We start from the raw sequence: 22073 nt of genomic DNA on the forward strand, positions 1-22073 counted from the left end.
CCCCTGCCTCAGAGTCCTGCATTGTCTCTTTTGCATACAACACAAGAATTTTCTTGTTCCTGTTTCTTTAAAGGGCACAATGACTTAAAGCCACCTGCAAATGCACTTGGGCGTAATTCTGGATTTTTCCAATTGCTTCCTCAATCTTTTACGGTTGTGTTACTGTTACCCAATTCGATGCAATGTGTCATGACACTTGACTTCATCTTTCCAAAGAATTCAGTGTAGGTTTTCTAAGGACAGATCTCTTTCGTCCTCATGTTGGATCTGTTACTATATAGTCAACAGTGTTGTCCCCAAGAGAAGGGTAAGCAACAAAAGAGAACACAGGGATTTATTCGGGGTCTTCAAATCGCAATCTGAGGAGCACAGATTTGGGTAGCAACCCAGACGCCTCCCACTCAGGATTGAGACCCAGGAGTCTTTATTTGCAAATTGCGCAACTATTAATGAAATGTACATGAGCAGTTTTCCAGAAATTTTGATTGGAAGATGCAATTGCACGGTACTATCCGTTGGTTTTCTGAGTACATTATGTCAGTTACCAGGAACATATCTCCTGCAGAGTGTCCAGTTTTTATCCCGAATGCAGATACAGCAGCTCTGTGTTCAGTCTCTGTTTAATAGTTCAGTAGCTCCTGTTTCAAAAACCAGGATGAAGTGTTAGTCCCAGAAATGGGAGTCTCTCGTGTTTGGAGGTTTTATACAGGTACATAGTATATACTTCGTTAACAAACACAATTGCCAAAAAAGCATTTGAAAGCAGACAAAATCTCTGAAATACAATCTGACTGGTAACGAAAATGAGTGTCAATGTAGAGGGAAGCCCAGCCCCTTCATGGTTACCTTTGCCTTCGGCATAGGTCAACACGCTACACAGAAGGAGTGGGGAGTGGCAATGAATTGCTGAGCTGGTTAAAAGAAGAATGATTAAGAAAGACAGCTAATTGGCATTTCTAGACTGCACCGTCCAACAAAAACAGAACACAAACTCTTCTCAAGCTCCCCTGGAACATTCACCGAGATATACCATATCTGAGGCCATTAAACACCCTCAGCAAATTCCAAAGAACAAATGTCACACAGAGTATGTTTTCTACCATGGTGGAGTTAAATGAGAAATCAATAAAAGCAATATATCTGGAAACTTCCAAAGTGTTTGGAGACTCAACACTTCTGACACACGGGTCAAAGAAGTCTCAAAAGAAACTTTAGTCTGTGCCAGGGTTGCCTGGGTGACTCAGTCTGTTGGGCCTCCAACTCTTGGTCTCTGCTCAGGTCATGATATCAAGATCCTGGGTTTAAGCCCTTTGTCGGGTTCTGTGGTGAGTCAGGAGTCTGCTTGAGATTCTCTCCCCCTTCCTCTGCTCCTCATCCAACCCAATAAATACACAAATAAAATCTTTTTAAAAAATGAAATAGAGGCACATGGGTGGCAGAGTGTTTGAGCGCCTGCCTTAGGTTCAGGTCATGATTCTGGGGTCCTGCTGTGATCAAGTTCCACATCGGGTTCCCTGCAGGGAGCCTGCTTCTCCCTCTGCCTATGTCTCTGCCTCTCTCTGCATCTTTCGTGAATAAATAAAATCTTTTTTAAAATGACACAAAATATTCTGTGCTAAATGAAGATGAAAAAACAACCAGTTAAGATGTGTGGAGTGCAGTGAAAGCTGCGCTCAGAAGGAAATGTACAGCATTGAGTGCATTAGTTAGAAAAGAAGGAAGATCTAGATAGGAAGGGATGAATATATGGGAATGGTATTTTTGAGAAACTGTTCTGCATGATTTCATAAGGGTGAAGGTATGACATTATGCAGAATGCACAAACACAGAGAGAACCATAAGGTAGGCTGTGGACATGAGTCAATAATAACATATCAATACCAATTCATCAATTGTAACAAATGTATCACACCACCATTAATAATAAGGTAGGTGTGGAAGCAGAGGTGGGAAGTACAGCTGGGAGTGTCACCAGGCAGAGACCTGGTTCCAAACTCAGGTTCCTCTGCTCGTTGCTCAAAAATCAATACTCGAGGGATCCCTGGGTGGCGCAGCGGTTTAGCGCCTGGCTTTGGCCCGGGGCGTGATCCTGGAGACCCGGGATCGAGTCCCACGTCGGGCTCCCAGTGCATGGAGCCTGCTTCTCCCTCTGCCTGTGTCTCTGCCTCTCTCTCTCACTGTGTGCCTATCATAAATAAATAAAAAAATAAAAATAAATAAAAAAAAAATCAATACTCGAGAGACCCAGATGGTGGGAAAAGGAAGGGTTGCTTTATTCGGAGCCGGCAACCTGCGAAGATGGTGGACCGATGTCCCAAAGACCATCCTCTCTGTCTAGGAGGAGCTGGAGGGCTTTAAAGGGGAATACGTGCAGGGAACAGGAGACGGGCTGTGGGTGGGAGAAGCAGGTGGTTAGTCGTCCGTCGGCAGGACCCTGAACAGGCTTGCTGGCATCGTAGCAGCTGTTTTTGAATGTGGTCAAGCCTTATCTTCTGGGAAAGTTTGTTCTTTCACTCCTGGAGACCAGTGGTGTGCAACTCTCAGGGCAAGTCGGTTCTGCTACAGACCTAGGGACTTAGGTCCGCAAGCAAGGAGGGCAGAGGCTTGAAGCAAGTTAGCCCGTCAGAGCGGTTGGGGTGCTGTTACAGGAGCTCTGTTCTTTCTGTTCACTTTTTCTGTAAACCTAAAACTGCTGTATGAAATAAAGCCTATTAGTCAAAAGGAAAAATCTATATAGCATGATGTTACTTCCGTTTTAAAAAAAGACAGAACTTTGCACATGTGCGTGTGTGTGTATTAACCTAGAAAAATATCTGAAAAGATCTATACCAAAGTGTTTATAGTGGGCATCTTTGGGTTTTAGGATTACAGGCTGTCTTTCTTTCTTTTTTTTTTTTTTTTCAGGCTGTCTTTCTGCTTCCTGATTTTTCTGACTTCTTTTCCATTTTACAGTGTGCATAAGATCATAGGAGACTATAAAACAATTTTGTCAGGAACAACAACAACAACAAAAAAACAAAGCAGGAAATTTCAAATGAGTTTTTTTTATTTTTATTTTTTTTTTTTAAAGATTTTATTTATTTATTCATGATAGTCACAGAGAGAGAGAGAGAGAGAGAGGCAGAGACACAGGCAGAGGGAGAAGCAGGCTCCATGCACCGGGAGCCCGACGTGGGATCCGATCCCGGGTCTCCAGGATCGCGCCCTGGGCCAAAGGCAGGCGCCAAACCGCTGCGCCACCCAGGGATCCCCAAATGAGTTTTTAATGACAATTTCTTCTGGGTGAGATACTAACACTGGTTAAAAAATCAATAGTTTCAGGGGCACCTGGGTGCCTCGGGGGGGTTAAGCATCTGCCATCCGATCAGGTCCTGATCACTGGGTCCTGGGATCCACCCCTGGGCTCCCTGCTCAGCAGGGAGTCTCTCTCTCCCTCTCCCTCTCCTTCTCCTTCTCTCTCTCTCTCTGCCTCTCCCAGCCCAGTTTGTACCCACTAGGTCTCACTCTCAAATAAATAAATAAAATCTTAAAAAAAAAAAAAAAAGCAACAGTTTCAGAGTCCAGTGGAAACAAGTCTGATGTCCTAGGCTGCTACATAAAGGGCAAGAGGATAGATAGTAAGTTCTGGACAGAGCTGGCAGGGCAGAGGCAGTTTCAGGCTCAGAGGAATGTTAGCCATGCTAAGCTCCTCCCTTCCAGGGAAACGAAACTAACTGACTCAAGACAGGAAGACAGACCAGACAGCTGTTCCAAGCTGCCAGTTCTGCAGCCACCGGCTCTCCTGCCCCTGTCCTGAGAAGCATGCCCGAGCTCAAAGACACCCCCGCCAAGGATCTGGACAGGTTCATCGAAAACTATCTCCTGCCAGACACACAGTTCCGCAGGCAGGTCAAAGAAGCCATTCACATCATCTCCACTTTCCTGAAAGAGAGATGTTTCCAAGGTGCAGCCCACCCTGTGCGGGTGTCTAAAGTTGTCAAGGTGAGCCCAAGCCTCCCTGGCGGGGGAGGGGGTGGATGGATGGGCAAGAGTTCCCACAGAGACAGAGAGAGGGAGCAAAAGGTTAAGTAAGCTTTTTGGGGCTGGTGGTTTCTGACACATCCATACCAAGAAAATATAACCAGAGCTTTGTTAGAAAAGATTTTGAGGGGAGGCTCTCGATCTGCAACTTTTAAATCAGTGCCCTGGCTGAAGTTTATGAGCCACCATCCTCGGCCACGTCCATTTCAGAGGTAGAAAAACAGAGGCCGGCTCTCGTAGTAAACAATTTGCCAATGAATGGCCAGGCTGGGGACTCAAACAGCTTCTGCAGAATTATGAGCCATTAAGACTTTATGTTCTGGGGGCATGTTTTTGTGTTTTTCTGACATAAAGGCTTCCAGAGCCACTCTCCAGCCAACAACAGCTAAACATCATTCCAATGATTTTGTGTAGCTGGAAAGCTGTCTGTGCCACCTCCCATAAAATATATACACCACAAAAACAGAGCCAGACATTGCTGAAAGGGCGTCTGGTGCCAGCTGTCTCCATGCTGCTGGGCTTTTCTTTCTTTTAAGATTTTATTTGTTTATTTATGAGACAGAGAGAGAAGCAGGCTCCATGCAGGGAGTCTGACATGGGACTCGATCCCAGGTCTCCAGGATCATGCCCTGGGCCAAAGGTGGCGCTAAACCGCTGAGCCACCCGGGCTGCCCGCTACTGGGCTTTTCAACTCCCTTGATAAACTAGCATTCCTTTTTCTTAGTGTGATATTAGTTTGAGGTATACAATGTATCGATTCGACAATTCTGCACATTACTCAGTGCTCTTCATGATAAATATTATCATCACCTGTCCCCACACAGCGTTATTACAGTATTATTGACTATATTCCCTGTGCTATACTTTTCATCCCTGTGACTTATTTTAAAACTGGAAATTTGAACTTCTTAATCCCTTTTTTTATGTAACTCATCCCTGTACCCAAATCCCCTCTAGCAACCGTTGTTTTTTCTCTCTATTTGAGTCTGTTGTTTTGGGTTTTTTTTTATTTTTTAGATTCCATGTATGAGTGAAATAATACGGTATTTGTCTCTGTCTGACTTATTTCACTTAGCTTTATATCTTCTGGATCCATCCATGTTGTTGCAAATGGCAAGATTTCATTTTTCTTATGGCTGAATAATATCATATGGTGTGTGTGTGTGTGTGTGTGTGTGTGTGCACAGCACATCTTTATCCATTCATCTGTGGATGGACACTTGGGCTGCTTCCATATCTTGGCTATTGCAAATAATACTGTAATAAACACAGGATTGCCTGTATCTTTTCAAATTAGTGTTTTCATTTTCTTTGGGTAAATACCCAATAGTGGAATGACTGGATCATACAGTAGCTCTATTTTTAATTTTTTGAGGATGCTCCATACTGTCTTTCACAGTGGCTGCACCAATTTCCATTCCCATCAACAGTGCATGAGGGATCCCTTTTTCCCCCATCCACAATGGGGACTCACCATTTCTAAGGTATCATGGGCTGGTTAATGGTATTACTTTGGAAAGCAAATAGCACCAGCTGGCTGTGAAACTTTGACCAAGTCATTTCACTTCTCTGTGCTTCTTTTTCCTCCCCAATAATTCCCAGTGCCTGATAGAGATGTACAGATTATATGACCAGCATGTAAACCGCCCAGCATGGGCCAGTCTATGGTGTATAATCATATATAAGAGTAAAGAGCGCAGAGCCTAGAACCAGTCAGCCAGGGTTCAAACTGCAGTTCCCACTGTGTGGCAGGGCGGCTGTATCACCTCTCTGAGCACTTAGGGCTGATAACATCTGTAAAGTGGGAGCTGATAACAAGAGTATGGGGGTCATAGGATCCTATGAGCATTACGGAAGTTAGACCGGTGATGCCCTCAGCACAGAGGCCAAGTAAGGTTCAAGAATGTTAGTGATCATCCTCATCATTTTATTTAGGGAGGCTCTTCTCAATGACTGTCAGTTCTCATTTTGCTCATCTGTTTTAGGGTGGCTCTTCAGGCAAAGGCACGACCCTCAGAGGCCGATCAGATGCCGACCTTGTGGTCTTTCTTAACAATCTCAAGAGTTTTCAGGAGCAGCTCGAGAAACGAGGACAGTTCATTTGGGAAATTAAGAGGCAGCTGGAAGCCTGTCAAAGAGAAGAAACATTTGAAGTGTACTTTGAGGTCCAGAGTCTGCAGTGGGAGAAGCCCCGCGCCCTCAGCTTTGTCCTCAAGTCCCCCCAGCTTGGTGAGGGGGTGGAGTTTGATGTGCTGCCTGCCTTTGACGTCCTGGGTGAGCATTCACAGACACAAGGGCTTTCAGGCCTTGTCCTGTGTTGGGGTTTCTTTCTTTTTTCATGTTTCTGAGCATGAATTTCCCGTAGTTGGAGAGTCTTAACTAAGATGAAGCATGCCTTCAAAGTGGGGAGGAGATCTTAGAATGAATGAGGTCACAACTGGCCACAGGAGCATCATGAAACAGCAAATTGGCACGATTTGGAGGCAAGACATTTCTTATGCAACACCTGTTGGGTTTGCTGGTTCTACTGTGGCAAAGGGTGGGGATTTCATCTTTCCAAAAATGAAGCAGTGGAGATCTGGCATAGAGTCAATATGTGAATTACATCTTTCACCCCAAACATGAGGAGACTTCACTAAATTTATGCTGAGGGTTGGAATCTATAGATAATCTGAAGAAACATTTGGATGAGAAGCATCACCTCTCAGAGGCTTGATGTCCACATTAGGAAAACTGGTTAAACCATGCCTGGATCATTCTCCAAAGTATTAAATGATCATCTACATGAAGCTCTTGTACAGGGCCTGGCACATAGTAGGTGTTCAAAAATGTGAGTTCCCCAACTATGCACCGGGGCACCCCAGGATGCCACAGTGAAATAACTCACAGGGGCACATGAAATAGTTTAGATATTAAATTTTTGAGGGAAACACCATGACATCTGTTGGACACCACACAAACTACTGCTATTCAGTTGTACAAACTGAACTACATATACCGAACTGGTTTTTTGGTGTTGTTTGTTGTTGATGTTGTTTTGAGGTTTTGTGGGGGGGGGGGGTTGGGGGGGGATTGCCTAGGGGACCTGTAAGATAATACCGAAAATCCAAAGCACCAAGAAATGAGAAAGTTTGGGAATCCTTTCTTGTTGCCATGTCCAGTGTTGGGTGCTGGCATTACTTTCATTGGCTACAAAAAAATAAGACGGGGAGAGAGAAGGGGTGGAAGGACATGCCAGGCAGAGGGAACAGCACAAGCAGAGGCCAGAGATAAGAAAAGATCAGGATGTGCTGGACCTGCAAGAGGCTGATGATGAGGGGATGAAGGTGGAGCCAGAGGAAGAGGGTAGGGGGGATGAAGAGGGAGTAAGCAGAAAGTGAGCCAGGAGAGCTGATTCTGCAGAAGTCTGTAACCTTGGTCATGGACTTCTCCTGAACACAATGGAGGGCTGTGGAAAGGTTTTAAGCAAGGAAGTAGCATGGTCATATTTATGTTTTAGGAAGATGGCCCAAGCATAGTAGGGAAAATAGATAGGAAGAGAGGTGAAGGGATCCCTGGGTGGCGCAGTGGTTTGGCGCCTGCTTTTGGCCCAGGGCGTGATCCTGGAGACCCGGGATCGAATCCCACATCGGGCTCCCGGTGCATGGAGCCTGCTTCTCCCTCTGCCTGTGTCTCTGCCTCTCTCTCTCTCTGTCTTTCATGAATAAATAAATAAAATCTTAAAAAAAAAAAAAACAGGAAGAGAGGTGAAACCAGAGGATGGAGACATTCAATCAACAATAATAAGCACAGGTGATCCACTGAGCCATCTACTGTGTACCAGGCACTCCTCTATGGCCATGAATGACCCAAGCAAGGCACCTCTGCCCCGGAGCCTGACAATGAGTACAGAAACAAGATAAATGGATTGCTACCTGATGTGACAAAAATCTAACAGGGTGATACAATGGGGAGTGATGGAGGATGGAGGGCTTCTTCAGACAGAGTGATGAGACAGGGCCCCCTGAGCAGGTGACATCTGAGCAGAGGCCCAAAGGAAGAGAAGGAGCCAGCCATGGGAAGATCTGGGTATTCCAGGAAGAGGAAATAGCAAGTGCTAAGACCCTGAGACAGGTATGAACTTGACATATTTAAGAAGAGAAAAAAGGCCAGGGAGCAAGGTAGGAGGCGAGATGGGAGAGGCGGCAGGAGACAGATCACATCAAATTTCACAGGCCACTGTGGGAACTCTGGATTTTATTTCAGATGTTGTGGGAAGCCAGAAGCAGGGTGATCAGGTTTTGAAAGGCCTCTCTGGGTGCTGGGTCGAGAATGGGCTGTGGGGCAACCGTTGAGGAGGCTGCTATCTAGGCCTGGTGGGAGAGAGCAGTGATGGCAACCTGGACGGGGTGACAGCAGGAAAGCTAGGAGAAGGAAAGGCTGCAATGGACTTCGGGGCACCTGGCTCTGGGCCTGTGGCCCCTTCTGCTGAGCTCCCACGGCCAGCAAGCTTGTCTCCCCAGCACCACTGGAGGAACCTCAGAGAAGGGCGACATCTTAAAGTTACGGATTTGTCCCTAACAGGTCAGTGGACCAATAACCACAGACCCAACCCTGAAGTCTACATCAAGCTAATCCAAGAGTGTGAGAACCGGGGGACAGAAGGCGAGTTCTCCACCTGCTTCACGGAGCTGCAGCGAGACTTCCTGAGGCAGCGTCCAACCAAGGTGAAGAGTCTCATTCGCCTCGTCAAGCACTGGTACCAAAAGGTACGTTCTTCCCGCCTGGGGAGCAGAGAAGGAGGAGGGAGAGGAGGGAGTGTAGAGAATAGAGGGTGGGAGGGCGGGAAGTCGAAGAGCAAGGTATGCAAAGGGGAGAAGGAGGAGATGGGGAGGGGGAGAGGAAAGGGAGGGGAAGGGTTGTGTGTGGAGTAGAGAAGGAGGAGCAGCGGGAGGGGCAGGAGCAGGAGGAAAAGAAGGGGAGGCCAAGGGCCTGGGACAGGTGCCAGTGGACCCAAGGTGTCTCATTCCTCCTGGTCCCTCTCATCTCCGGAAATGACAACTCCATGCTTCCAGTTACTCTGGCCTGTTTTGCACACACAGCTCTATTCAACCACTTGACAAGTGATGTTGATCCCGTATCTAAAATATATCCAATTGTCACCACCTCCGTCACTCTCACCCTGGACCCAGTCATCATACAAGTTTCCCAGGGTCTGCCCTTGACATCTCTGAAAACCCTCTCTCAGCCCTTCAGTCCATGCTGCCTTCCTTGAAGTTCCTCCAAGAGGGAAGCTCTACTCAAGCCTGTGGGATTGTCTATCTCCTCCCTAAAAATGTGCATGAAGGAAGGGACTTGTATGTTTTATTCACTGCTGTATCTCCAGAACCTAGAACAATGCCTGGCGCATAATAGATGCTCAATAAGTAATCGCTGAGTAAATTAATGAATGCCACACATAAATGCGCATTAAGTGTGCACACATACACTTCTGTGCACTTCCTGGCTGTCTGACCTCAAACCTCCCTCTGCTCCCTGTTTTCTCATTTGCAAAGAGTAACATGGCATAGCAGGAGTAAACCACAAAATGTGGTGCCCAGCATAGCTGGTCCTAATAAATGTGCTTTCTTTGAACTACTCCTGGAGCACATGTAATAAAGTAGACATGTGTTATGTGCTTAGCTTGTGCCAGGCTCATAATATTTCACCTTTTGCAGTTCTTGATATGCATTTCTGCTTACTTCCTAATATCCTATATCTTATTTAATATTTGTGGTGATTCTGTGAGCTGAGTAAGGGAGGTATCATCAAACCTATATTACAGAAAGAGAGTAAGAGTGAGATGGCTCTTTCAGCTAATAAGCAGCAGAACAAAAACTTGACTTTGGGTTTTCTGACTTAAGAGTTTGCCTAACATATAATATCCATTTTATAATATACATGTATGTTTTTGGATGACTTAACGAATGGAAAAAAGTAATTAAGAATAATCTTCCTGCTTTAAAAATAATCTTTAAGGCAAAGCAAGACAATCCGTTGTTTGCTAGACATCTTAGTTTGCTGTTTGAGGAAATTTGATCATGGAGCCTGAGCATTTTAGAACTTACAAAAAGTGGTCCTTGACAAATGAACACTGTTCCCAAGGACATTGAAAATTCATGAGGACATTTTTGGTAACCATGGTGATCAAGGGCAAGGATGCTACTGACAATTAGTGGAAAGAAGCCAGGAATACTAGTTGTTTTACAATGAGGAAGATAGTCCAGCATGACAAGGAATTGTCTCTGGCCCTCCTAACAAACCCCCCCCCGCCCCTCCTCCCCTTCCCCTCTCCCTCTCTCTTCTTTCCCATAAAACAATACAGGAATCTCACCATACTTTAACTCCACTCACCATCACCAACAAACACTACGTCCAACTTACATGCCACTTTGCTGTGTCTTTCAAGTCCCTATATTTTCAAGTGTACAAAACATTACTATTATTTCCCATACCAGTGGGATAAAATGAAATCATTTTATCTATCTGCATATTTGCCATGTTCTTCACCATTCACTCCTTCCTACGTCTCTAATCTTCCTCCTGAGATCACATTCCTTCTTTGAGAAGTATGTCCCAGAAGATTTATTTTGGTGAGAGTCTTCTGATAATGAACTCTTAGTTTTTGTTTGCCTGAAAATGTCTTGATTTTACCTTCATTGTTAATAGGCATTTTTGCCCGATTGGCGGCCATTTCAGCACATGGAATATATTACTCCATCTTCTGGGGTCACTAGTGAAAAGTCATTTGTCAGGCTAACTGTGGCTCCTTTGTAGGTAATCTTATTCCTCTGGCTGCATTTATATTTTTCTCTTTGATTTTGTTTCATTTCAGTCTGAGGTGTCTTTTTTAAAAGATTTTATTTATTTGACACAGAGAGGGAGAGAGAGAGCCAGAGAGCACAAGTGAGAGGAATGGCAGAGAGGGAGAAGCAGGCTCCCCATAGAGCAGGGAGTCCAACTCAGGGTTCAATCCCAGGACCCTGGGACCACGACCCAAACTGAAGGCTGATGCTCAACCAACTGAGCCACCCAGGTGCCCCTCAATCTGAGGTTCTTAATGATGATTCCTTTTTTTAACTTGTCCTACTTGAAGTTCACTGGGTCCTTCCTGAATCTGTGAATGGATGTCTCTCATCAGTTTGGGAAACTCTCAGCCATTTTCCTAAAACATTGTCTCTCTCTTTTCCTTGCCTCCTGAAACTCCAATTAAATGCATGTTAGACCTCAGTCTATCTTCCATTATCTTTACATTCTCTTCCATATTTTCCATCTTTCTGTCTCTCCGTGCTTTATTATGAATAGTTTATTCTAACAGTTTCCAATTCACTAGCTTTCCCTTAACAGCGTTTAATTTGCAGTTATTAATTATAGTTATTGTAATTTTTTGTTCTACAATTTCTATTTTATTATTTTTCAAATATGCTAAATTACTTTGCATGGCTTCTAATTTCCTCTAGGTCAAGCTCTTCTTTTATTTCTGTAAACATAATGTTTCCAGTTATTTTGAAGTCTCTTACTGATCCTTCAATATTTAAACTTTTGTGGATATTACTATTTTCACTTTTTCTGCTGGTTATTACTCTTGGTATCTTGTTTCCTTGTGTGCCTAGTTATTTATGTCCTGGTCATGGTATTTGAAAACTATTTGTGAAATCATTTGAAGCTTTGGGTTTTATATCTTACTCCAAAGGGAATTTCGTTTGGCTCTTAGGAACACTATGAGTTCTTCCTCTTGATTAATTTTCACAGTATCCTTATGAGCTTGGTGCTATTATGACCACTCACCTGGCAGGTAAGTAAAAATGAGGCTCTAAGAGTCTAAGTTGTCTTTCCAGAATGGACACTGGTGGAGTTAGGACTCAAACCCACATCACTCAGAATCTAGAGCCCAAGCTCTTAACCAGGAGTCAGTAAAATGTTTCCATAATGTCCTAGGTAGGAAATACTTTAGACCTTGTGGGCCACATGATCTCTGTCACAACTACACAACTCCATAGCATGAAAGCAGCCATAGACTACATGTGAATGAATGGATGTAGCTTTGCTCCAGGGAAATTTTATTTACAAAAGCAGATGGCAGGCTGGATTTGGCCTTTAGGAAATGTGCTTTACAACCTAGCTGGACAATTGCATGTTTCTGATTATTTTTCCTACTCTCAGTGTAAGCAGAAGCTTGGGAAGCCCCTGCCACCACAGTATGCCCTGGAGCTCCTGACAGTCTATGCCTGGGAGCGTGGAAACCACCAAACAGAATTCATCACAGCTCAGGGATTTCAGACCGTCTTGAAATTAGTCCTGAACTACCAGCAGCTTTGCATCCACTGGACAAAGTATTACAACTTTGAAACCCCGATTATCAAACAATACCTGATGAGGCAGCTTGCAAAACCCAGGTACTCTATCTCCGCATGAGTTAACTCGCCACGTAAATGAGCCCCTGGATATAGCTATGGTACCTTGGAAATGAAGGAAGTGGGAAGACTCTTCATTTGCTGGTCACCTTCTATGGTTAGCCATTGTGTTGAGCATTTTACTACTCCCATCTGATTTAAACAATAACCTCGAACCCTGTGAGGTAGGCATGCCATAGCCACCGTACAGATGGGTAAACTGAGGTTCTGAGGGATAAGGAGCTTGTCTTAACAGTAACAGAAAATGAGTGAAATAGCCAAAATTTGAACTAAAATGACAACAGCTAGAGCAATAATCATAATTGCTCCCAGGAATTAAGAGTTTGCTGTAAGACTGATGCATTCTAATACAATAGCAAAAATTATGGTCATTATAGCCGACGTGTACTGACCTCTCATTATGTTCCAAGTTCTGTGTAAAGCATTTCGCATGTTTTGTCTTGTCTCCATCCTTACATCATGTCCTTTGAGACAGACCTGTTTACTCTACCCATATCACAGGTGAGGAAACAGACTTAGTGAGGTCAAGTGACCTGCCCAAGGTCAAACCACTAATAAAGGGCAGAGGTAAAATTTGAACACAGCTCTGTCAGACCCAAATGCAAGGCTTTTTCTCCTCGTGCCCACCACCCACCACCCACCACGGGGCAGGGCACTCAGGACACGCCCCAGGGAACAGCACCCTGTTCCTGTCCTAAGTCCCAGCCTGTGCCAGGCTCCTGTTTGGCACTGCTGGGAGCATGTGGATTCCCCAACACAGCCCTAGTTCCTCACCTGTCCCTTTCTGACTGTTACTCTCCAGGCCTGTGATTCTGGACCCTGCTGACCCGACGGGAAACGTGGCTGGTAGAGACACATATGGCTGGCAGCGGCTGGCACAGGAGGCCAGAGTCTGGCTGAGTTACCCATGCTTTAAGAAACGGGATGGGTCTCCAGTGGGCTCCTGGGACGTGCTGGTAAAACCTGCTTCCTCCTTGATGTAATCCCCTAACCCCTCTACACAGCGTGGGGCATGTGAGACTAATGCATTCTAACATAACAGCAAAAATTGTGGTCATTATCTAAGGTGTGCTGACCTCCTATTATGTTCTAAGTCCTGTGTGGAGCATTTTGCATGTTTTGTCTTGTCTCCATCCTCACATCATGTCCTTTGAGACAGGCCCGTTCTCCCCTCCCCGTGTCACAGGTGAGGAAACAGGCTTAGAGAGGTCAAGTGACCTCTGTTTTTCCAAAGAAACATTCTATCCAAAAAAAATTGCTCCTTGCCAGAAGTTACATATTCATTGAGTTTCAGGATATGTTTCATAATTTCAGTCATCTGGGACACATTCAGAGAGTTCCTAGGATTTGCATACCCCTTCTCCGGAGTTCATTCTTTAGTTTACATTACCCTGGCCAGAGGCAGTTGTTTCCACAGCCTGGTGGGCTCATTCCTTTATGAATAATAATAATGAACAATAACAGCCACCATGTATTGAATATTTGCTTTGGACTCAGGTTCTGTCCTAAATGCTACATTATCTTATTAAATCATCACCATACCCTTTGAAGTGTGTTAGCTACTCCCATCTTACAGAGGAGCAAAGGAGGCTCAGAGAGATGAAGTCACCTGCTCAATGACACTTAGCTAGGTAGTGGTAGAGCTGGGATCCAAAGTCGATGGACTCTAATGACAACGCTCAACTTTTCCTGTGCCACACTTGGGGCAGTGGGGTGCAGCAGTGACAGTCTTAGCCCACCCCTCTGGAGCTCCAATGGCCTTCAGAGTTGCCCTGCTGCAATCTGGTGTGGTCAGGCCTTTAGACTCGCCACATGGATCAGTCACCAAATGTGGGCAACTCAGAAAAAGGTATAGTCTTGAACGTGAGGCTTTCTGTAGTCGAGCTGCCTCTAAAGGCTGACCTCTGACATCTACCTGCTGACCATCTCCCCAGCAGCTGAGACTTATTCGTCCTTCCTCAAGGGGGATCCAGGTAGCATGCCACACGGTATCTGCTATATATGCTCACTGAGACCCAGTGCCAAGGTGGAAGGATCGATTCTCTGATGTGATCATGTGCTTTACCTTTTCAGCTCGAAGAAGACTATGAGGACAATTGGATAACGTGTGAACACAGGACATATTCATACCATGATTATGGATGGCGCCCTGTATCCTCTGGGAGCCCCAACACAGGCATGACACAGTCCATTCCCCAGCAGGAAGAAAACTGGATGTGTACCATCCTCTGAATGCCTGTGCCCTTTAGGGGAAAGAGCTCTGGAATCATCCAGGCCAGCCCCTTCGTTTGGTGTTCGGGAGGGTTCCCTTGATCCAAGGGGCAGAAGACTGCTCTGACCCCAAGGGCTAGCTGATGCCAGACCTCAGGCCAGAATGCAGGTCCCCTGCCCCCTCTTCCCCTAGTCTATGCTCTTTCTCCTCTCAGAGATAACGTTTCCCTGTAGCCCTACCCTGCTCCAGCCTGTTCTCTGACAATAATCACGGAGACACAATCAGAGAGCCTTAACCTTCTTCTGTGTTCCTAATGGGAGGGTTATAGTCCCAACAATCATCAACAACAATAAAAAGAATAGCAAATACCATGTGATGGGAGTTTATTACCTGCAAGTCACATAGCCAAGAAGTATATCCACGTGTTACGTGTGTGTACACGAATAGATTCAACTAGAAATATATACTGAGTACCTACTGTGTTCCAGGCATTGTTCTGGGCGCTGGGAACACAGCAGCCAAGGAAACAGACAAAAATCCCTGCCTCCTGGATTGACATTTGTGTGGACTGACTTTTAATATTGACTCGTTTTGGATCCTCCTAAATTTCAATTACAAATAATCCTAAGACCAGCATCTTTGATTCCTCCTCTGTCTACATTTCTGATTATATATATATGAAAACTTTCAGAACTGCCCCATCTGATGCCGTAGCCTCGAGTCACACGTGGTTTCCTGAGCATTGGAAATGCAGCTGGTCCAAATTGAAATGTGCCTGGTGGGATGTAAAACACAAATGAAGTTTCAGAGACTTACCACACACACCAGAAAGAGGAAGAATGTCACTTAAAAAAAAAAAGATTATTTATTCATTTATTTGAGAGAGAGAGCAAACACAAGCAGGGGGCAGTGGCAGAGGGAGTGAGAGAAGCAGACTTCTCGCTGATCAGTAAGTCTGATGAGGGGCTAAATCCCAGGACCCTGGGATCATGACCTGAGCTGAAGGCAGAGGCTTCACCAACTGAGCCACCCAGGTTCCCCAAGAATGTCACATTCTTGATAACTGGTAATTTTTTATATTGATTGCATGTTGAAATGACAAAATTCATTGAGATACTGAGTCATATCAAAAGGACTTCTCTGTTTCTTTTCACTTTTTCATGCGGCTCCTAGAAATGTAAAATTACACATGTGATACACATTCTATTTCCATACATTCCACAGCTCTGCCCCAGAAGGTGAATCACTGGATTAAAGAATATGCTAGACCCATAGATGTTGTCACTCTGTCTCATCCTTGGTACCAAGAAACAGCTTTTCATTTACAAGGCTCTGAAATATTAATCCCCACCCCCATCCCGGGCAGAAGTGCTCACAGAAGAAGTCACAAGCGTGCTTTTGTTGCCTGAGTTGCCGGTCACCTCGAGTGGCTGACCAAGTCTTGATCTTGTCTGTGTCCCAATTTCCTCCTTTTAAGTCTGCAGCATCCCTGTGAGATGGGTTTTATTGCTGTTGCCATAATAATAGACTGAGGTCAGGGAACTTGCCCAGGGTCACCAGGCAAGTGAGAGACAGAGTCTGAACTTGAACCCTAGTCCTTGCTCTGAATCTCATGCTCTTCTCAGCCAGTGTCCTTGACTACACGGTGGGCACCGAGAAGAAGCTACCATCTCACTATGTCTCCCCGCTACCCTCACCCCACTCCGCCTCGCCACCCTCTGCTCCAACCTCATTCCTACTGGTGCTTCTGAACTAGTCAAACCTTTCTTTTTCTATATTTTCTGATATTTTGACTTCTGGGGTCTTGCAGATCCTGGAGACACTGCCCCTCCCAGGGTAGCTAATCCCTAGAGATAGCCAACAACTCAGCGGTGAGCTCACCTTTCATATGCAAACCAACCAACCCAGAGCCCAGACTCTGAACCACCTCCTCTGTGGGCTTCCACACTCAAACCCTGGACCACCATCCACCTGTCAACTTGCCCCAGGCCAGGTACCAGACAACTCGGGATGGCCCCTATCCTCCAGATGCCACCAAAATCATTCAAACCAGCCTATCCAAAGCCTGTCTGCCTTGACTTGCCTGCCGAAACTATGACAAAGGCTCTTCCATGTTCTCCCTTCGTTCTCTGCCTCATGAACGACCCTGGTGCTTCCCCGTGTGGTGGGCACTGCTTACTGTGCCTGGGGATCTGGGAGTTTGAACTTCTTCCTTCTAGACATTACTTGGTTATAAGACATCATTTAAAAAAATAAATAAATAAAAATAAACGTTCCACAGTCCCTCCCTCCAACCTGTTAAAATTTGGGGCCTCTCTTCAGCCTTTTCTCAGACTCTCCCTGTCTCCTCGTGTTTATGGTGTTTTTATAAAAATGGGATTTGGGACGCCTGGGTGGCTCAGTGGTTAAGCGTCTGTCTTCGGAGGCTCAGGGTGTGATTCTGGGGTGGGGGATCAAGTCTCACATCCAGCTTCCCTCAGGGAGCTTGCTTCTGTCTCTGCCTCTCTCTGTGTGTCTCTCATGAATAAATAAATAAAATATCTTAAAATGAGTGAATGAATGAATAAATAAATAAAATGGGATTCAACTCAGTTGAACGAGTTTTGTTACCTGCTTTGTCACCTTTATCTAGTTATCACTCTAGGCTGACTAGGAAATTTTGATATCACATATAACAGCTACATCATTACACCATAATAAATAAAGAGGATAATCCACTTGTGTTGTCTTCTGAGAGTGTTTCATGATTATAAGCAATGTTACAGTCATCAGTAGTTTAATTGAAAAGCCACGTCAATCATACAATAGTACTGTTTTTATTTGGGGGGAACCTCCCATACTTTTCTGTAATGGCTGTACCATCTTGCATTCCCACCAACGGTGCACATGGGTTCCAGTTTCCCCACATCCTCACCAACACCTGTGTCTTTTGTTTTCTTGGTAATAGCCATTCTAATAGGTGTGAAGTGATAGCTTATGGTTTTGATTTGCGGTTCCCTGATGGTTAGTGAGGGTGAGCATCATTTCATACTCTTGTTGGCTATTTGTGTGTCTTCTTTGGAGAAATGTCGTTGGAGTCCCTAGGCCAGTTTTAAATTAGGTTACATTAGTCTTTTTGCTATTGACAAAAGCAATAAGCACCTCATTATTTTGCAAATTACGTCCTTATGATTTATGGTTTGCAAATATTTTCTCCTTTTCCATAGGTTGCCTTATTATTCCACTGATTGCTTCACTTTCTTTGTGGAAGCTTTTCAGTGTGATGGAGTCCCACTTGCCTATTTTTGCTTGCGTTGCCTGTGCTTCACATACACAGTCAACTGATCTTCAGCAAGTTGCCAGGAGTACACAGGGGGGAAGGGATAGCTTTTCAATAAATAGCAATGGAAAATTTGAATGCTCACATGCAAAAGAATGAAATTAGACTCTTATCTTACACCATACACACAAAAAGCAACTCAAAATGGACTAAAGACTTAAAAGACCCCAGGCTGCAAAACTCCTGGAAGAAAGCATAGGGGAAAGTCTTCATGACATTGGATTTGGCAATGGTTTCATAGATATGATACCAAAACACAAGCAACAAAAGGCATTTATTTTTAAATGGTATGAGATAGGACTAAGTTCTAGTCCTTCCATCTGGATGCCCAATTATCCCTTTTATTGGAGAGACAACCCTTTCCCCACAGCCCCACGAGGTCACCTCCGATATACACCCCTAGCTCATCTATGTGTGAGTCTCTATTCTGTTCCATTGGTCTATTTTTGTATCCTTGAGATACTGCTACCTTGTATTAATGATTATAGCCTTGTTATAATTATTAGTATCTTGTAGAAAACTCTGTTCTCTTTTTATCAAAACCCCTGGCTTCTCACTGTGGAAAATAGTATGGATGTTCCTCAAAAAAATTAAAGATAAAATTACCACTCCAGCAATTCCACTACTGGGTATTTACCCAAAGAATACAAAAACACTAAATTCGGAAAGATACATGCATCTCTGTGTGTATTGCAGCACTATTTACAATAGCTAAATTATGGAAGCAGTGCAAGTGTCCATTGACTGATGAATGGATAAAGAAGGTGTGGTCTATATATACAATGGAATATTACCCAGCCATAAAAAAATGAAATCTTGCCATTTGCCACAACATGGTTGGATCTAGAGGATATAATGCTAAGTGAAATAAGTCAGTCAGAGAAAGAGAAATACCATATGATTTCACTCCTATATGGAAATTAAGAAGCAAAACAAACAAAGGAAAAAAGAGACAAACCAAAAAACAGACTCTTAAAAGAACAAACAGGAGGTCACCAGACAGGATGGCTGTGGGGGGTTGGGTGAAATAGGCAAAGAGAATCAAGAGTACACCTATCAGGATGAGTGCTGAGTATAATATATAATATTATAATTAATATTATAATATAATTATACAGTATTATTGAATCACTATATGGTACCCCTGAAATTAATATAACACTGTATGTTAAATACACTGTAATTAAAAAGTAATCCAAATTGGAATCAGTAGTTGGAATCTAAGTTCAATACCTTTTTTCCCTTTTTCTAACCAAATATATATATCCTAATTATTCTGCTTCCAACAGTGAAAGCAATTAACTTGTGTAAATCTACCTGAGAGCCTCCTGGAAATTATTGTCTATTAAAAAATAATAACAAATAAATCTTGCATTAGAGGGGGGAAAAGCCCTGGCTTCTCTAGGCCCTCTTTATTTTTATGTTAATTTTACACTCAATGAATGAAGTTCCACCCAAATTATGGGGAGGCATTAGATTGGAATTACATAAATTAGTTTAGGAAGAACAACATCAATGTTCTAGTGAGAACCTCCATCCGTGAATTTGGAGTTTCTTTTCACTACTTTTAATTTTTTTTAATGACACTGTAACTATTATAATTTTTCACTGCATAGATCTCTTATTTCCTGGGTCATGTTATTCTTACATATTTGTTTCTATGTTATTGTACTCAGTATGTTTTCTTTAATTGTATTTTGTAGCATTTGGTTCATGGAAGACCTAAATGTCTTCTTAAAGATTTTTATTTTTTATTTCAGAGAGAGAGAGAGAGAGAGAGAACAAGCAGGAGGAAGGGCAGAGCGAGAAAGAGAGAGAGAGCACAACCAGGGAAGGGGCAGAGAGAGAAAGAGAATCAGACTCTCACTCAGCTGAGCAGGAAGACCGGGGTGGGGGGGTTGGGGGGGGCCAGGACCTTTGGATGAGGACCTGACTGAGCCACCCAGGTGCCCCTGACTTTATCAATTTTGTGCAATAAACTTGTATTACTTGTATGACCACAAGAAACATTGAAGCAATTTTTCTTGCAAAAAATAAAAAATGTTTTGGATAAGGATTTCTCTCCTGCTAAACTCTGGTACCTTATGCAAAGCCAGCAGGCCCCGGGGGGCTTATAGAAATCTCTAGGTGCTGGTAATGTGGAATTGCTGGTTCTGGCACAGATTCATAGATTTGGAAACAGAGGAGCAGATATGTAAGGGAAGACGGAAATGATCATATGAAAACCACGGCTCCTGAGTCACCCGTTCTGCATCCTCAGAGGTCTTGCCCCATTTTAGGTAACTTCCTGGTGAAGAAATGAAACTGAGAAGGGCTTTCAGCCAAAAAAATGAGGGCACAGCTAGAAGGCCGTCAAAGAGAGAAAACGGGTGATGAGAACCTGGAGGTCCAGGATTGATGCTGAGGTCCTCCCAGCTCAAGAGAAGGAGAATTTTTTTTAAGATTTTATTCACTTATTTTAGAGAGAGTGATCGAGAGAGAGAGAGAGAGAGAGAGAGAGAGAAAGCACGAGTGCACAAACAAGGGGATGGGCAGAAGTAGAGAAAGAAGCAGATTCTCTGAGTAGGGAGCCCGATGTGTGGCTCCATCCCAGGACTCTGGGATCATGACCTGAGCCGAAGGTGGACACTTAACCAATTGAGCCACCCAGGTGCCCCAAGAAAAGGGGAATTTTAAAGTAATGCCACCTTTGAAGCCCTGAGTGAGAGCTCCCAGATGCCCTCCCTGCACACCCCTTTGTCTGTGAAATGCCAGGGCCCCACCCTCGAAATCCTCAGAGCCCTTCCCACCCTGAAGAAGTACTTTCTTCATTATGGTGTTTCAGGCCAAAAATTGTCCTCCTTCATCCCATCCTGCACCTATGTCACGGTCTCATTGTCTCCAGTTCACCAGTGGTGCCTCGACTTAGGATCCAGCAGCATTAGTAGATTTTTTCATCTCTTCCCTATGATTTCTAGAGTCTAGGGCAGTAGTTGAAGGCTTGTGTATATAATCAGCCCCACATCTTCGTGGAATCTTGACTCTCTGCTTTCTCCCTTCTCAACATTCCTCAAATGTGCTGGTCCCTTGACGCCGATTTTCTTGATTTCCAACCTGTTGAGTTAGTCGCATGATACTTTTAACACATCTTTGCTGTCATTTTGGTAGGATCTCGAGAGTGTGTTCAGAATACCATCTCCAATGGAGGATTTCTTTTTTCCTTTTTTTAAGATTTTATTTATTTATTCATGATTGACACAGAGAGAGAGAGAGGCAGAGACATAGGCAGAGGGAAAAGTAGGCCCCTTGAAGAGAGCGTGATGCGAGACTCGATCCCAGGACCCCAGGATCACGCCCTGAGCCAAAGACAGACACTCGACCACTGAACCACCCGGGTGCCCCTCCAATGGAGGATTTCTTAAATGACCTGTGAATCAGGAAATGACCAACTGATGGAAGAGGATGAAACTACGGCTTTATGGCTGAGGGTACCTGGCTTGAATTCCCTCCACAACATTGAACCTACAAAACAATCCTTTTCCTACACTTGAATACCTCCCAATAATGTGGCACTCACTACCTAAAATATAAACAGGATGCACACATTGGTAGTCTGCACCTCTTCCTCTGATTCACTCTGAACTCTGAAGTTCACCCTCCACCCCCATCTATTTCCTGTAGGTTAAGGCAGACTTTAGGAATTCCTTGTTAACATTCGTTGCTACTGGAGATACACTCCAAGTCAGGGTACATCCCTGAGTGGATGGGACAGAAGACTAATGAATTTTGAGTGACATAGGGAGGAGTGGATGGATTGTGGCATGGGCCAGGTCTGGGAAAGAGCTCAGGTTCTAGTCCACTGGGTACAGGAGCAACAGTGAAACCATCAGAAAGGGAGAAGACAGGCGTGAAGATAGAAACATCAGTGAGCAACCTGGTGGATTCAAGTCTCCACCCCGCAGTGGACTATCCGCCTAGTTTTGTGCCAGTCCCAAAGGGACTTAACTCTTGAAGTTTCACAATGTCTTAAGATGTAATATCATGTGAGGTGCCATCCTACACTGACCTTCCTTCCTCATTTCTCCTCTTGAACATAATTCTTAATTCTTAC

The 22073-nt window shown here is 44.2% G+C and overlaps 1 protein-coding gene across 1 annotated transcript; it reads left to right on the top strand.

Moving 5' to 3' along the window:
- Positions 1–3703: 3703 nt before the first annotated feature.
- On the top strand, positions 3704–15035 carry OAS1 (2'-5'-oligoadenylate synthetase 1). Its single transcript, XM_025474021.3, has 6 exons — positions 3704–3981; positions 6006–6294; positions 8584–8768; positions 12202–12434; positions 13255–13408; positions 14526–15035. Exons 1-6 carry the CDS (start codon positions 3802–3804, stop codon positions 14682–14684), a joined length of 1200 nt encoding a protein of 399 aa, XP_025329806.3. The 5' UTR covers positions 3704–3801; the 3' UTR covers positions 14685–15035.
- Positions 15036–22073: the final 7038 nt, after the last annotated feature.

This window comes from Canis lupus, chromosome 26 (genome assembly GCF_003254725.2).
Source record: "Canis lupus dingo isolate Sandy chromosome 26, ASM325472v2, whole genome shotgun sequence".
NCBI lineage: Eukaryota > Metazoa > Chordata > Mammalia > Carnivora > Canidae > Canis > Canis lupus.